General features: G+C 35.6%; 1 protein-coding gene across 2 annotated transcripts in view; it reads right to left on the bottom strand.

The window, feature by feature from the left end:
* LOC132257452 (RNA-binding protein Musashi homolog 2) overlaps positions 1-17,434 on the bottom strand; it is a 145,412-nt gene extending 127,978 nt beyond the window's left edge. For both annotated transcript variants that reach the window (XR_009468251.1, XM_059754351.1), the window contains exon 1: positions 16,415-17,434. Coding sequence is in view for 1 of the 2 variants with exons in the window: in XM_059754351.1 (XP_059610334.1) it covers positions 16,415-16,509 (95 nt within the window). In the remaining variant the exon portion in view is untranslated. The remainder of the gene's footprint in view (positions 1-16,414) is intronic.
* Between the last annotated feature and the right edge of the window lie 1,154 nt (positions 17,435-18,588).

The raw sequence follows: 18,588 nt of genomic DNA, 5'->3' as shown, positions 1-18,588 counted from the left end.
AAATTGGGCATTTGTATTAAAAAACAACTTGAAATTGGTTAAATTTTAGAAGAAAAAAACAGTTTTTAAGTCAAACATAACCTCAAAAATGTCATTTTAGTCTTTTTGCTGAGTTATTTCCGCCGTTTGTACCGAATTATCCAGTAGAAACATTGTAATATTCCCTAAATCTACTCATTTATAGGTTTGAAAGGATTTAAAAGTAGTCCAAAAAAGGTTTAAAGCGGGCTTTCCTAACCTCACAATTTGGTTAGATTTTTGTAAACATTTTCTCTAAGATAAAACTAGGAAATCAAGACAGAAATTGATCTTGCAATCTGAAATCTAAGCATTTGTAAGGTTAAAACAGTCTAAAAGTAGTTTTAAACTCAAACATAACCTCAAAAATGTCATTTTATCCTCTTTTCTTAGTTATTTCCGCGGTTAACAGTAGAAACATTGTGTAATTTCTCTAAATTCACTCATTTGCAGGGTTAAAAGCATTCAAAAGTAGTCCAAGAAGGTCTTTAAGCTGGCTTTCATAACCTCAAAATTTGGAAAAGCCTGAATTAAAGTGTAAGAAGTCAGAATTGAGTGCAAGAAGCAGTTGAAGAAGTCTAAAATACGATGGAAAATGCCTTGAAAGGCGTTCAGAAGTGTCTGGAAGTGGTGAACAGATTCAAGGCCCATTATCTCCCCCTTGGAGAAAAGTATATATCAATAATGGGGATCCAGAGAGAACTTTGAGAGGCATTCTTACGTTTTGGTGCGCCTAAGTTTTTTCTTTCTCTCTTCTTCTTCTCCTCTGTTCTCAACAGCGCGCCGCAGCGAGAGAGAAAAGGGAAGGAAAAGAAATTTAATGGGGGGCACAGCACCACGAAAAGCAGATGTTTCGACTGTGAGCAGGAATTGAGCAAAGCGTAAGTTTTCGAGTCAGCCGAAGAAGTCGCAGCATTTTGAGCAACGCCAAGCGGAGACTTTTCTCGAGGGGTGATAAACTTGTACACCAAAAAAAAAAAGACACGTCGAAGGCCCTTTTCTTCACTCTTGTGCCTCCGTCGTATCTCCTGTGTGTTTAGCGCGTTGTGTGCTTGTGTGCTGAGGGGATTCACTTTTCGAGAAGAGAAGGGAGAGAGAGAGAGAGAGAACAAAGAAAAGTAGAAGAGGCGAAATCCATCTGCAAGCTGTTGTCGCGTCAAGAAACTTTATCTTCCATCTCTTTGCCGTTTTTCGTGCACTAGAAGACATCCAACAAGGCTTCTTTCTTCTCTCTGATCAATTGTCGTCTTCAGGGCAAGAATTCTCCTCAACTACAAATCACCAGCTTCGCTTCTTTTCTTTTCCTTTCCCGCCCACGAAAATTGCATGTAAATTCCATTTTAATAGAAATTGTCGAGCCAATGCCACAATTTGTGACATTTTCTTATATTTTTCACCACAACTTGGCGACAATTTAATTGACAGTGACGTAACTTTGCAATCGAGTTCAAACACTATCACGTCAGTAAGTTAATTACATCATACCACACACTCTGTTCCGAGAATCCCAATTCACCGTCTATCCATTTAGAGAATTCCCAGAATTAGACACTGAAGTTCGTCAGCAAGGCTTACCTGCAATGGAAAAAGGAGAGAAAATGGTCATTTAGTCCTGGAAATCTATTAATTAAAGCATCCATTTTGTTGTCTGAATGTATTTTAGTGGGGATTTTGGCAAAATTCATGTTTTCTCGTCTTGTTTTGGCATCGCACATTAAGTAAACATGGAATAAAACCACAAAACTTTATCTTCTATCAAATAAACACAACAATTTATCACTTATTTGTATAAAAATAAAGTAACATCGCATACAAATAGAGTGCAAAAATGCTTCAACATAGAATAAGTGTGAATATTTCTGCTAATTGTCTGTAATTTCCCTAAGTTCTCCCTTAAACTCCCTCTTATCTTCCATTCAATTGATAATATTGGACAAATCTGATTATTTTTTATAGCTTTCAGTTAACTCTATTGGTTAAAAAACTGAGAAAGAATAGACAAAACAATTGTTTCTTCTTAAACAGTTTATAAAAAGCAACTTTTCACATTTTTCCTGTTCATTTTATTTATAATCCTCAAAGAGTGAATCGAAAACTATTAACAGTCAAAATCACAATTTTTAAGCAAAATGAGTTCAAAATTTATCGCTAAATCGCTGCGAAATTTGCTAAATTTATCTCAAAACACCTTCAAAGTGATCATTATAGATTGCTAATATTTCTTTGTAATCATTTTTCTGTGAAATTTTTACTAAATTATGAGAAATTTAATAGAAAAACTGAAAATATGGCTTTCCAAAGCCGATTTTGAATAGTTTTTGGGTACATTTTATCCAAATAACTTCTAAAAATCTGTTTTTTACGACTTAATATGGTTTTTTTTAATTACCAAGATAAATGAGTAAATTATGATTAACTGACTTGCTTTTCTGAATAGAATTTACATTTTGACTGATTTTTCATGTAATTTCATTGATTTTATTCAGAATTTAAAATTTTTCACTAAGATTTCTTCTCATATTTCATGTTTTTAACTATAAAAAAAATTATGTTCATCAATATAAACGATTTAAAGTGGATTTAAGGAGGCAAAACGACTGAAAAAGCACCGGAAAAATGTCCAGCAAAGGCAAAGCGTTTTGTGCTTGACAATTCCCTGGACGTTCCTTGATTTCCCGCCTGAGAAAAGTGATACACAGCAAAGGTTGAAGACAGTGATAACAGTCGATGTGCGGGATGGAACACTTTACGATTAGGTTACACGAAAGAGACATTCTCCGCAAAGTCACACGTTTCACGTGGAAAATATATGAGAACACATCGCGCGTTCACATTGAAACGACGTCCCCGTTCGCATAAGACAAACAAAGCGTTATCTTAGCCGGACTCTTCACTCCAATTATCTGTTTTCTCTTCTCTGCGCCTTGAGAATTTCACCTTCTAATAGTATTCTAAGTGTATTCAATTCACCTTCTCTCAGAAACTCGCGCTCAATTGCAAACGCGTCGTTGCAACATTACGATTCATAACATTTACTAACGTTGAGGATTTTATCTTCTACAAAATGTGGAACGTAGAACAAGAAGAGCCGGAAAATTCAGACAATAATGGTATTTTTATGTAGGCAAACATAGTTTAATTAGGTTTTTCTTGCAATTTAAGAACATTTAAATGCACCAAATTGAGGTTATGTGACATTTAGTGCGTTTTGACAGCATTTTGAAGTACTTTTTGATTCTATTTATTGTTCCCGCGTAAATGTCACGACAAAAACTTTTTCTTTCACTTTCTGGTCATCAGAATTCTTCAAGAATTCCATCGGAAACACGCTCAATGTAAGGAAAAGTCGTAAATTCACTATTTCACCCTATTGAATTCGTGAAAAATGGCCAGAAAATGGTCGGAAGTGGGAAAAATCTGCCCTAAAAACAATGTCAAAGAGCAAATAACGGTTTGACAGCTGACATTCGTATTAAATAAACTCCCAACTTTGCCTTGCAACGCATTCTCGGTCTTATTTCCTTCATACTTTACACTAGCGCCGTCAGGCGGCCGCCAATGTAAGCTAAGAAAAGCTTAACGTTGCAAAATCAAATTCATAACTTTTACGAATTGAAATAAAAAAATCTGTAATGTTGCAACGACTCATAAGTCACACTTTTCTTCTCGAAAAACTTCTTTTCTTCTCCGTTGCAGTAAAAGTGCAAAAAAATCGCTCTTCTCACTTTGTTTCCTCATTTCTCCACACAGAGAAAAGAAGTTAAAAAAAAGATTTATTAAGAGGAACATAATTTTTCAAATTGTAATTACTTAATAAAACTTGCTACACTATAAATTTCACAGCTCTTAACGGTCACTGACTCTGACAAAGACCCATAAATAGAGACGCAAAAATGTTCTCACACAACTTGGCTGTATTTTTCTCTCTGTGAAATTTCCCAGAATCACCTTCTCAGTCGTCATTTGACATTCACAAATTGAGAACTACTCAGGTGCACAATTGCGTTTCTGTGCTGTGTTTGTGTGTGTTTGTTCAGCACGTGATGTCACACAAGAGATCCCATAATTTGTCAAATGTAGAATGTTATTGAGGAAAATTGAAAATAGTCATAACACGAATCCATTAGGAGATACAGCAATCTCATGTAAATCGACGGGTGCCTCGAAAACTATTAAAAGTCAAAATCGCAATTTTTCAGCAGAGTAAAAATAAAATTTAGCTTCAATATCGCTGCGAAATTTGCCAAATTTACATCAAAACGCCTAGAAATCGTCCGTTAAAGTTCAAATATTGCTCTGAATTTATTATTTTGTAAATATTTTAGTTGATTTTATCAGTATTTATTAGAATTTTTGACTAAAATATGGCAAAATTAATAGAAAATCTGAAAATATTATTTTCCGAAGTCAATTTTTAATAATCTTAGAGTCGATTTTATCCAAATAAGTTCTAAAAAATCAAATTTTTACACTTTTCTGGACTTTTCGTTATAGTTTTCAAGATAAAAAATTAAAAAGATATATAAAATATTCATTATAAGTCTAAAAAATATTTTAGAATAATTCTGAAAATTTTTGAGACATTTTTCTTGGAAAATTTGTTCAGCATAGCAGACTTTTAATTCGTAAAACATGACAATTTTTTCCCTTTTGTGCTTTTTAGGTAAATAAGAATTTTTTACTATTGCTTCATAAGATAAAAATCTCAAAATTTTTGTACAGGAAGAACAGATGAAGAGCTTTTCAAAAATACATGAAGACGTAAACTATGATAAATCGACTTTTCATAGTTTTCCATTCACCCGTCGAAATACAAATTTCATAATTGTGTCATGCAAGGTTGTGCTGAGAGAGCAGAAAAAAAACGGCTTCAATTCTTGTCGTCTTTGCGTGCATCTTAATCGCTTCTTATCTATTCCTTTCCAAATATCACACAAGACGCCACACTCCGAAGGCACAATTTAATACAGAAGTGCAAGTTCTCTACATTAGCCATGTTTACGTGGAATTGCTTAAGAGTAGACAATGAAATTAATGAGGCATTTGAGAGACTTTGCGTTGAGTCTTTCGGCGGGGAAAGTAAAGAGTCATAAAACTGCGACTGCTTTTGGGATTTTCCCCCAAAACTTACAGTTGAGTAAAAACACAATTTTAAGCTACAAAATTCACTACAAATTGCATACTTTATGAATTCCAAAGTCGCGCTGTTACGCATTTAATAACCTTAAGTGCAATGTGATTAATGGTGGTAAATCACAAGGTGAAGTAGAAAAACTGATTCGCGCTTGTTCATCAGAACGTGACAATAAAGAAATACACTGAAATTGACAACAATTCATTGACAGTCAAAGGCAATAAAACGCACATTTTTGTCTCTCCCAAAAATATCCTTCGCACTCAGAAATCGACGAGTGAAAACTACGAAAATTTAACTTTTCTTAAATTAACACAGTTCACTTTTTCCCAAGAAATCTGTCTTAAACTGTGGTTTTTCGCAAAAACGCTTCGATTTTCCTCAAATGTTTACTCCTAAAAGACTTAAATTGAGAAAATATGGCATATTTCTAATTTTCTTCAATACAGAACTTTGAGAAAAGTCAATTAAAAGTGTTTAAAATTGATTTCTTACAACTTGTTTGGATAAAATGTACTCAAAATCTATTTAAAATCGACTTTTTCACAGTATTATTGTCTGTTTATCTATTAACTTTGCCATATTTCAGTCAAAACTCCAATAAATTCCAATAAAATCAACCGAAAAATTCACAAAATAATTATTACAGGGCAATAATTAACAATTTGTGGAACCATTAAAGGATGTTTGAGTTGAAATTCGACTCATTTCGCAGCGAAATTAACACCAAATTTTCATAGTTTCCTCTTCACCCGTCGAAAGACAAGAGATTCTTAAATGAATGTAATGAATGAAGATTGCAAAGGAGAGAAAATTCAAATTTTACCCACAAAAGAAGGAGAAATAAAGGGAAATCTTCAGACAGCATCAATTCATACTGTAAACCAAAAATTGCGTTGCTGGCTTTTTTCTTGCTATTTACATAAAACTCTGTGTGACTAGGCTTTTGTGACTTGAGGACAGATGAGTTTTTGGGGAAGGAGCCGAGAAACACGCAGTGACTGATGATGTTCTCTGGGATATTCAAACAAACAGAAATCTTTCTTCTTGATTTTTTCCCTTAGCACTTCATCTTTTGCTTCGACCAAAGAAAAAGAAAAAAAAACCCTCTCCGAATCCATAAACACACACACAAATGTAAATCGCGCACTGGGCGATGAGAAAAGGGAGACGAGCTGAAATCTTTTGAAATTCACAATTCAGAGACGCAACTCATATACGCTCAATTCCTTTGTCCTTGATCCTGTTTCTTCAGCTCTCTGTCTCGTCTATTGCATGAGAAATTCGCCACATTCACAAATACCAAAACCACATGGATCGACTGTGTTTCTACGTGGGGTTGAAACCGATTTTCCACGACGAATTCAAAATTCTGCAGTATTTCTTAAAGACATCTTTAACGAAATAATAATATCGAATTGATGTTGAGAAGGCATTGCGAGGCAAATTTGAGTTTATTTTATACGAAAGAAGAAAAGAAAGTCATTTCATTGCGACTTCTTTTGAGGCTGCCAAAAAGTGCCAGATTTGCTCGTTTAAGTGTGATTGAGCGTGTTTCCGAAGGGATTCTTTCAGGATTCTACTAACCAAAATGTCCGGGAAAATGTCTTGGATGTCCGGAAACACATAACCTCAATTTGGTGCACTCAAATCTGCACAAATGATTCGTAAAATCCAATAAATATGTGTTTGTCTAAATGGTTTTCATATGTCAACGTTTGAAATGTTTCAAATTGTCACAGAAAATTTTGTCCTGGAGGTCTTGGACCAACGCTAAGACGGCGATGGCCGCAAAAAAGGGGCTGTAACAAATATTATATTATACATGCTGTGATTCTTAATAAATCTAATCTAATAAATTCTCCACATTAATAAATAATACGAATCGTAATCTTGCAACACTTTTTTACGAATTCATACTTTTGACAGAAGACTTAATAAGCAAATAACCTCCAAAAACGTCAATTAGACATAAAAATGTGGTTTGTATTTGAATAATATTAATTTTTTCGAGTTAAAATCTTCAATTTTGCGTCTTAAAGAGAATTGTGACTGCTGAAAAAATGTAGTTGAAGTGGTGTACAGATTTCAACCCTTGTGTCACGTGTAGATACAAATGTTGGACTATTTCCGGACTGTAAATTCAATTAAAAGACGCTGTGCATGTCAAAGATGTTACATTAAAAATTAACCACAACTAATCGCTGTAATTCATGTAAATTACTCATCTAAACATCGTGATTACACACGATTGCGACAGTTTCTCTGTATTTTCAGCCAAAATATTGATCGACACTCGAGCGTGGCTGTGAAGCAGCATGTTCGACTGATGCGAGTTTAATACAATGCTTCACTTATTAATAAGATGCATGCAAACGTCGCTAAGCCTTTGGCGTGTGTCAAAGGAAACTCGATCACGCGCCATTCCTCAGGCTGTATCATTCAATTACCGTCAAATTCATTGCCTTAATGTACCAGATTTAAGTGGTAATTATTAATCCACTTGAGACCAAATCAATTCCTCCGTCTTCCATTGCAAATATTGTCACAATGTCTGGTGAATATTGCCGAAAAAAGATGATTTTTTGCTGTCTTAAATAACTAACAAACAAGCAAAAGAGTCACATTCACTTTACAAATGAAGCAAATATAAAATTGTGTACGCAACAAAATTAAATTTATACTGGCATTGAATAATTTAATTTTATCTCTTATTAAATTCTGACATAAAGACCTTCATTTCACTCACGAGGGGATGAAGAAAATTACACCACAGAAAATGCTGCCAAATTACTTTATGCGGCTTTCAAAACCAGCAACAACAACAAAAAAAACGCCGAATAAACACACAGTTCAATAGCAAAATAAGAGTGAATAATCATCAATAATATCGTAGATAACATGGAATGTACACAGTCTCGTAATAATAACTAGTGTTTATATTTAAAATGCAAATTTATATTGTACTGCGATTGTATAACATTGAAATTTTAATCATTATATTTGCTCACGTTGTGAGAACGTATTTGCTAATTAATAATTGATTTATGAAATACTCCTGGCAAATTGTTGGACAATAAGCTCATATTAGCACAATTTTTCGGCATTTCTCGCTGCTTTTCTAACAAATTGTGATTGACACAAAGGAGGGATAATATGGTTGGAAGTGGTGTACACTTTTTCGGAACTGTTTGGTAAGTGAAAGTGTTCTAAAATTCAATATAATTTCACAAATTTGAGAAATTCATCCCAGTTTCTCATGATTTTTAGTCTCTTAAAGGACAATAAACACCTGAAAATATTTATTTATTACCTCTAAATGCTTTTAAACACAAGAATCCTTAATTTCTCTACGCAAAATGTGTCTGAAAAACCCTCGAACAGATGCTCAACTTTGATACTGTTCGTGATTCCGGAAAGAAAATCTACTTTCATCAATCTGTCTCTAAGACAAGGACTGGACTGTGTTTCTAACAGGATCTATGACAATTGCTATTGAAGAGCGGACTTAACTGCAGAGATTTTGATTCTGGCTTTCCCTGTTTTTTCCTTTTTATTGAATTTTGATATCAATTTCATCTTTTTGAGGCAATTTCTCGCATCAATAGACAGTCATTATAAGATTAAGAAGTAAGTAAGATTAAGTCTTCGAGTGGCGACTGCCGCCGTCATAACAACTTCAGCGGGAATAAAAACGACGGAAAAGTTCTGCATCGTCGGCTGATTTGTCCCACGATACTTTACAAATATTAATACTGGACATAAACTGTTTTGTATATGAAAAGCACGACGAGACAACATTAAGGATCTCGAAGGGTATCTTTAAGGCTTGAAGTCTGAGAGAATTTAAGTCGCTAACGGAGTTTGAGGTTTAAATTCAAACATATCTTTGATAAACCGCATTGGAAGTGCTACAAATGTCCAGGAAAACCGGTGAAAACCACGCGAAACTTAAGAGATTCCTTATAATTCGGGGATTAATGTGGAAAATGACTACAAATTTCATGTTCTAGAAATGTCAGGCAAATTTGGAAGTGTTTAGAAGTTGTGTACAGATTTAAGGCAAATTATGCCGCCTTGGATTGACATAGAGAATTGTCGCGTGTAAAATCATGAAATGCTTTGCGTTCAGACAAAAGTTCATGTGCATCGAGACGAAGAAATTTAATCCCTGTTTTTCGGGTGGCGGGAAAGAGAGAGAATCCAATAACTTCGATCGTATTTCTTCACTTCCCAGACTTCGCCTTGCAAAGTGTGTGTGTAGTTTTATTTCCATATGTAAAATTTCACCATCAAAAATTTATTCAGCACCAACAAAAGGCGGCGAGAGAGCAATATTTGATGAGAATGTATTGCAAATCTAATAAAATGCAAAAATGTAGAAATTGGGATTTGCCTTTGTCGGGGGCATTTAATTGAAAACAAACAGAAAGAAAAAAGAGGAGAGAAGAAGAGATGAATGATACAACATGTCTTCATTTACTTGTTGAGAATGTTGAACTTGATTGCCAAGAACGGAAGACTTTTTCGCAATTTCAGCACAAAAATGTTCGCCGCACTATCGAAAAAGCGAAATAGAGAGAGACGAAGTGAGTAAGTGGACTCGTGCTCCAATATATCTTTCACCGCCATTATATATATATATATATGTAAATAAATATGCTTGTGTTGAGCGCAAGAGTTTTTGTTTGCAATATTTTGTTGCGGTTTTTCATGTAGTGTTGTCGGCTCTTGTCGGTGTGCGAAGTAGTTTTATGGTTAAACTTCAGCTAGCCAGGCGCGTCTGATTTAGCCGAAGAGAATTGTTATATTTGTAAACCGGTTTTCATTAGCGATACACATAACTTTTGTTTTTCTTCTTTTCTCAATGCCGCAAAATTGTACCATTTTCCATCCAATGCATTATAAATATATATATAGATAAAATGTGTTCTCAAGTACTTTTGAGCCAAAAAAGCATGATCCAATTTATGCAATTCTCCCTCACAAAACCCGTTGCACAACATCACATTATTATGATATTGTGAAATGGAAGCAACATTGGATTTCGTGATTTAGTGCACTCAGAGCAAAATCAGACAAAAATCCGAGAGTTACTCAAGTTGAAGAATGAACGAACCACACTTCAGCTGGAATTTCAAGGAATGGGAAGGAATGGACGGAAATGACAGGAATGGATAAAATTCTTGGCAGAATTAAACATCAAAAAGCCCAAAGAATACGCGGAATTTGTTGTAAATATTCCGTTTTTCAGTCGGAATACAAGATTTTCTACTTTACTAATTCGGGAAACTACTAAAATCTCACATTTTCACGCATTTCTCTATGACTTCCTAAAAACTTTCAAAGTTTTTTAGCGTTTACAACATTTGGAATAATTTCAAGCTTCCAAAATAAAGATTGAAGCTTTGAAAAGAATTTAGGAGTAAAAATTTAGTGAAAGAAAAGCAATTCCGGCCATAAAATTGCGTTATTAGAGATATTTCTTAAAGAAATTGAGGGAAAATGCCGATAAAAAAGGATAAAATGAAGGAAAATACACGAAAAAGGAAAGAGAAGTGAAAAATAGATGATAAAAAAGCGAATTGCGTGAGAATCGAACCCGCGACTTCACGATTTTTCTGCTGAATTCTCTTATGTGGAAGATTTGCGCTGAAATTTCGACATATCTTTTTGTCTAAGACGATTTCTTATATACACAATTTCGAATTAGTTTTGGAGAGAAAGAATATGTTTCAAAAAGAATGGATTGAAATGGAAAGGAATGGATTGTGGAATATTAAGGAATTTTGAGGAATGGAAACCAATTTTCTCCCACTTGAGTAACCCTTGCAAAAATCCTTGATTTTGAACTCAGAGAAGGCTAAAATCAAGATTATTCGAGTCCTTTTCTTCCCTGAAACTAGTCATTTTGTTTGGAAAAAACAATTCAGACTTTCTGTTTCTTGATTTTTGTCTCATTTTTGGCAAAGAAACTCAAAGGAAAAGACTGAATTCAAGTCTTATTCTTTCTCAAAACTAGCTCTTTTTGGGCTAGAAAACGATTAAGATTTTTCATTCCTTGATTTTAATTCAAATTCTTAGACGAAACTCTAAATTTCAATGTGAATTCAAGTTCTTTTTAGTCTTAAAACCAGTATTTACCGGTTTTGGGAATAAAACATTAGAAAATTCCTTGTTTATAAGATAAAAAGGCAGATAAAACAACATTTTTCTAGTCTAGACGAAATTAAAAACAAGTTTCTTCACGAGCCCATAAAAATTGAGGAATAAAAGTGAGAAAAATCTCTTCTTAAAAAGTTTTCACTCCGAAATTGACTTGATTTTGTGATCATAATTACTAAATTTCAGTCTTATTGAGTAGAAAATAAGGTAGAAAATGATTTCTATTCTACGAAGAAATTGCTTTGTTTTAAATATATTGCGTAGTTTTATAAATATGACGAAATGGGCTTAATTTAAGTTAAAAGATAAGATGGAATATTAAGAGTAGAATTGAAAAAAGTCTTTGGAAACCTAATTTCACATTAATATGTTGAAAAAGACTTGAAATCATACGGAGAAAGGCATTAAATTAATGCAAAAACACAATTGTTTCAAGGAAAGGTCAAAGACTTAACGATTTATGACGATGGAAAGGCTTGAAAAGGACTCAAAATCAGGTAGATTGAGGCTTCAGGCGCAAGAACACATTCGAATTGTTGTTTTCTTCTGAGTGTAATCTAGCTCGGGAAGCCCCGAGTGGCGACTATAGATCATCCAAAGCAGGCTTTTTGACAAAGATGGCAACCAATTTCCTACAAAAACCCTGTTGTCGCTCTTCTTTTCCCGATCTCTTCTTGTAAACCACCTCTGTCTCTCTCTCTCTCTGCACATCCACCATCGCATTCCGACCAACACACGCGACTTTACGAGGCAGAGACCCAGCATTTAGCCAAGTTAGCCATCCATTGAGGTACTCAAAGACCTCACTAATACACACAGTCAAGCGTAAATTTTAATTTCTTTGTGATACTCTCAGGCTTTTCATTTCGCCCAGCAACAATAGGCAACCAAACATATATATATATCCCAATACGTGTTCCATATTACATTTGAAAAACCTTTCAATTAACACACTTCCAGCTCTGGTCAGCAGAGAGAGCCCGGAATGTTGGAAATTGTTTCAAGGTATCGAAAATGGAGTGAATTGAATTGAATCATTCGGATGATAGTGCTCAAGTTGCCGCTGCAAAAGGTACATATATATATATATATACTATCAAGTTGAAGAGCACTGAGCAAAAAAGCGTTGGCTCTCTTTATCGTATTTTAAAGTATCCAAACGTCTCTGTGTGTGTGTTTCGATAGAATTCACAGTGTTTGGCTGAGAATTTCTGCTGCCGAAGCACTCACAGCATTGTGTATGTTCGGGAGGAAGAAAACTTGACGAGGGGTTGAAAATCCTCAGGGTACGTATAGTCATATGAATGCTAAATCCAATGTATAGGTATGGCGGATGTGTCATGCGAGGAGAGAGCGAGGAAGGGAGACAAAAATGCCAAAAAGGGAGGGTAGAAATTGATGGCTTTAAAGAAAATTTCACCATGTTTAAGACTAGGCTAGAACACATCATTTAAGGCACAGCGAATGAAATCGAAAGGCCCAATGGGCAGATAATATGGCCCGAAGTGGTGTACAGCTTGAATGGAAGTGTTTAGAAGTGAAAAAGGCAAAATATATTAGAATATTTGCACTGAAAAAACTTCCATTTCAACCGAATTGAGGCATTTTTCTAATTACTTTTGCTTAAAATCAATTTTATCGCTTTTTTGAGGCTATGTAATTGATTTAAAACAGAATTAATTATCAAATTTCTCCGTTTCTTGGAACATTTGAGCATTTTTCTGCGAAAAAACTTCATATTGATTGAGAAATCGCCATAAAGTCAATTCTAACCTCAAAAATATCACTTCAATGCTGAAAAATGTCTTCTTGCCTTGATTATTTTCGCGATTTTTACTGTACAAGAATATTTGCACTGCAAAAGCTTCAATTTCATCAAATTGAGGCATTTTTTCTTATTACCTTCACTAGAAAAATAAATTTAATTGCTTTATTTTTAGGTTATGTGATAAAATAACGCTCAAAATCATCAAATTTGTGTTTAAACTGATAATTTTTCTCTTTTCTTAACAAAAATTAAGCATTTGCGTTCGAAAAAACTTAAGATTTGGCTAGAAAACAGCTTAAAAGTCAACCAAAACCTCAAAAAATGTCCAAGAAAATTAACTTTGTTTGATTATTTTTGCAATTTGTGCTCTAAAGTGGCAAATTTAACCTCATTTTTTTGGTGGAAATATTGTGATATTTGTCATTTTTACTCACTTCCAGTCATAAAACATATTATAAGGCAAAATTCATAACCTCAAAATTTGGTCAGAATTTATTTTCAAGCATTTTCTGAAGATGAAACTAGAAAATCAAGACAGAAATTGTTCATAAACAAATTCTGGGACGTTAAAATCATTTTTACAGTTTTAAATCTAAGCATTTGAAGAGCTTAAACCTCTTGAGATGGAAAACCCCGGATTAGCTTTGTGATAAGTCAGAATTGAGTGTGAGAAAGAGTTGATGGAGTGGAAAAAGCGATGGAAAATGCATTTTAAGGGCGTTAAGAAGTGTTGAAGATTCTGCAGAGGAATTGCAGAAGTGTTTTGGGAGTGTTGTACACTTTTTGGCCATATAATCCCCCTTGGAAAGGCCTAGGAGAACAAGTTTACAGCACATTCATTTATTTGAGAAACCATAAAGATTCCTCCAGTGCCAGTCTGAAGCCAAGGAGGGCGAACACGAATAAATAGTTGAGTGACTGCTTCTCGGGCCAAACATGCAAACCACAGCCAGAGAAAGCACTGCAGCATTAAAATTACATTTAAATATTAAGTAATAAATGACCCTGGTATGTATTATTATTTTGGTAACAATGCATATAGCCATATAGTATAAATAAATGATAAATAGCTGCAGTGTCAGCTATTTGGCATAATGCATTCAACATGTATATCATCGCGTCAACTTGATATAAGGCACAAGAGCAGCCATTGTGGCTGCATTCAGGGAAAATTGTGCGCTAATTAAGCAGCATTAGCGCTGCAGAGACTCTGTGAGAAATGTGTTTTTCTCAATTGTGATGCCACTCAAGAGCGGCGAGAAAGGGAAAAAAGAAGGATTCCAAGATATCCGAAGGGCAGAAATTAGTGCACTTTGACAGCTGTCAAGCAGAGTTGAACTGAAATCTTGAAATTGACAATGAATGCGACTCTGGCGGAAAGTGATTTCCATCCATCACGACTTTTAGCGCTGCATTTGCATTCTATCAAGGCGCAGATATTACAGTCGGAAGTGGTGTACAGCTTTTGGTAAAAATATTTAATAGAAAATATATTTTATTGCTTTTTCTAGGTTATGTGATTAATTTAAAACAGATTCTGAGTGTTCAAATTGTGCTTAAACTAGGAATATTTCTGTTTTATCGGCAAAATTCAACATTTTTGTTCTAAAAACTTCAATTTGATTCAATTTTAGAAGTAAAAAAAACAGTTTTAGTGTCAAACATAACCTCAAAAATGTCATTTTAGTCTAAGTTTCTACTGAATTATCCAGTAGAAACATTGTAATATTCCCTAAATTCACTTATTTTTAGGTATAAAAGGATTTAAATGAATTCAAGGTTTTATAACTTGTTTTTCTAACCTCACAATTTGATCAGTTGCATTTAAAAATGCAATTTTAAGGCGTTCAGAAGTGTCTAAAGCATTGAAGTTTCTGTACAGTTTCAGTGAAAGTGTCACAAAATCGTGTACAGATTAATCCTAAATCGTTTTTCTTAGAAAAATCAATTGTATTGCTTTTCTAGGTTATGTGATTGATTTAAAACAGACTCTGGGTGTTCAAATAACCCTAAAAACTATCAAAATTGTGTATAAAACTAAGAAAATTTCTGTTTTTCTGGACACAGTTGATCATTTGTCAACTAAAAACTTCAGTTTGATTAAATTTCGAAAGTAAAAATCAGCTTTAAAGTCAAACATAACCTCAAAAATTTCATTTTTGCCTCTTTGCTTAGTTATTTCCACGGGTAACAGTAGAAACATTGTGTAATTTCTCTAAATTTAATAATTTCCAGGGTTGAAAGGATTTAAATTAGTCCAAGAAGGTTTTAAAACCGACTTTCATAGCCTCACAATTTGGAAAAACCCGAATTAAAGTGTGATAAGTCAGTATTGAGTGCAAGAAACAGTTCAGAAGTCGTTCAGAAGTGTCTAAAGTGTTGAAAATTCTTCACTGTTTCTGTGAAAGTCTCACAAAGTTGTGTACAATTTCAATGTTTATTATCTTCCCCTTGCATTTCACTATAAATCTACCTACAACAGCATTGAATTGTAACAGAAAATGCACACTTGAAACAGTCTCTGAAATGGTGAACTTGAGTGAAAATCATTTTCCGTCCATCACAGAATGGCAATTCTACAGATTTTCTGTTTCACTTTTGCCTCATTTTATATCTCATCTTCTATACTGTATATTTGCCCATCCACTTCTGTATACAATACTTCTTCTTCTCTGGCATTCATCATAAAAAGTGGTGTGTCTGGAAGCTCACAAACACACACACAGAGACACAGCCAGACACAGACACAGTCACGGGAGTTTTGGAGCATTTTGAGGCATAAACAGGGTTTTTATTTACTCATCAATTCATAAGCTGAAGTCGAGAAATATAAGCATCATGTGCGATTGAAGAAGAGGCTGAAGATTGTGGAATCTTCTGAGCATTGGGTAATTAAACTAGGCTCTAGGAGACACTTCATATACACACTGTAATCCATTAAATCGAAGGTTGAGCACTCAGTCGAATGTGGCAGAAATGTAACAATTTCCCTGACCAATTTCGTTAGCTTAAATCTCTCTCTGAGGGTGAGAAGTTAAGAAGAAAAAGAGGAATTTTGCTGGGCAAAAACCCCCAAACCTTTCGCCACACCATATTCTGGCAAAAGTGGTTTGAAAAACCCCCTTCAGATGCCTTGGCAACTCCATAAGCCGAAAGAGAGACGCCAAAGTAGATTCCTTTGTGTTAATTTTGAACGCTTTGCTTTGCCCGAGAATACATAATATGAGGAATGTACACTTCTGCTATGGCTCTAAACTCTCTTCTCAAGTCAAATGGCCACGAAGGGGAGTTGGAGGGTTTTTTTTTCTTCCCTCCTTCGTCTGCTTTACCTGATTTGTGGGACCCCAGCGGCAGCCTGCATCGGTGGCGGTATGTTGTACGGAAAAGGTAATTTAGCAGCCACAGCCGGATTCTCGAATAGCATGGCTGAAGACGTTGGTTCAATGTCTCTGTGATTGCTGGACCCTTATTTCGTCTCTGTCCACCAATATATTCTCCTTCCTTTTGGCTTAGAGCAACACAAAATCGAGAAATCTCCCAACACTTTCGTATTAACAATTGTTTTTTCTATCCGGTTTTAGTTCTCTCCTCACTTTTGTCCTGCGTCTAACCTTGCTTATGCAGTTTTTTGGGTAGTATTTTCTCCTCTTTGACCACTTTGTCTCCTCTTTCTCACTCTCTCACTCCCTCTCTCTCTCTCTGTCGGTGGTCAAAGGCAAGAATCGTGGATTATTATTGTGCTCTGTGTTTATGCTCTTCCCTTAATGCCTTCGGATGATATAACTTTGAGTGACGCGCTGCTCGTTATTCCATTTTTAATCAAATAACACGACAAAGTGTCTTCATAAACTGTTTCGCGCACCAAAAATTCAGGAGATTTTTTGAAGCCTTGTGTAAATCCTTGAATGCAAAGAACTTCTCAAAGGAAATTTGAGAAAATCACACTATATATTATCCACAGTGGTTGTCTTTCTTCGCCCTTTCTGTACGGGGATTTTACTGAAGGGAAAAAAAGTAAAAATTTCGCTCTCTTTCTCTTCTGCGCCTCCTAAAACCCGGTCGCTTGTCTCAAAAAAACACACTTATTCAAACTCTCGAGATGCTCTTCTCTGTTGGCTCACAAAATCCCACAATCACCGGTGTATCCGCAAGCAAACATCAACGACTACCGATCATTTTTCTCACCGGTTTTTGGAAAAAACACAGAGAGTGTGCACAACTCAAAAACTGTGGCTGTTTAATCAATTTACAAACAAAAAGAAAAAAACAACGATCGAGTTTTGAAATACTGTCAAAGTACACATTCACGATACTACGGTCGAGACCGGACTAAAGCGACTGGTCTGTGCATGTATAGCTCCTACCTAGTGCTGAGGCACTCTCTTGTGTATTGGCACAAGAGTGCGATGGGGGGGGAGTGAGCGAGACGGCCGCATGTGCGGCCGAAGAGTGTGTGTTGAAATATATATTCCGGGCGCGCTCGCTTCACTCCTGGAAAATTACTGTCTCTTTCGATTTTACTAACCAACACGAAAATTTATACACAGTAATTCTCTCTCATGTCAAATAATTGCGCACGCACTCAACTATCCATCTCGCTCGCACGCCCACCGATTCACTGTGTGTCAGGAGGCAAAATGGCCCTTGACGCCGATATATCGCTCTCATTTCCCACGTTTGTGTGCATTTCGAAACAATTGAACAGTCATCATTATGGTGGTGTTTGTCATTAGAGTGAGACAACCAGAGCACAGTCGGAATCGAGATCCGATTTTGGCATATTGCTATGAACTGTTTGACGACGACAAAAAAAAATTACGGGGATGAAAATTTATACGCTATTCACCTTCGCAGCTTTCTGCATTGATACCGATTTTTTGTTTTCCACCCTCTGAAGACACTCTCGGGCTTCACTATACGCGGAGATTCTTCTCCCTCTCTCTCTCTCTCTCTCTCTCTCTCTCTCTGGCAACCCACAAGCTGTGCCGTCACGCAATTGACTGAAGACAATCCACCCCCGCCCCCGAAAGCCACCCCGCAATTTCCACTGCCGTCACATCATTTCTTCCGCCCGTCTGACGCACCGAAGCAGCCAAATTTGATCAATTGGCCGCTCAAAATGCACACATTTTCCCAGCAATGCAATCCGCATTCAATTACAATTCACAGCATTTTATTAGCTGGAATTTGCATCACAGCTAATATCTGTAATCGCGCAAAATTTCTTTCGTGTCTGTTTGTCGTTCCGACCGTCCGTCTGTCGTGACAAACGGGCTTCTAGTGCCTAAACGGTAAGAGATATTGACCTGTGGTTGGCGGCAAAGGTTAAAAGTATGCAGTTGTAATGAAGATTTCCTCACCATCCGCCATTTTGAACACCCCCAAAATACACTTTCCTCCATTGTTCAGCCCCTATAGCATGAATCAGACCCAAATTCTAGTATGTTATAGCTGACCTCAAGACCTTTCCAACGAACCACCACTTAAGGACCTAGGACTTTCC

The sequence above is a fragment of the Phlebotomus argentipes genome, unplaced genomic scaffold (genome assembly GCF_947086385.1).
Source record: "Phlebotomus argentipes unplaced genomic scaffold, Phlebotomus argentipes genome assembly scaffold_4, whole genome shotgun sequence".
Lineage (NCBI taxonomy): Eukaryota > Metazoa > Arthropoda > Insecta > Diptera > Psychodidae > Phlebotomus > Phlebotomus argentipes.
This window is presented reverse-complemented; position numbering and strand designations above follow the sequence as displayed.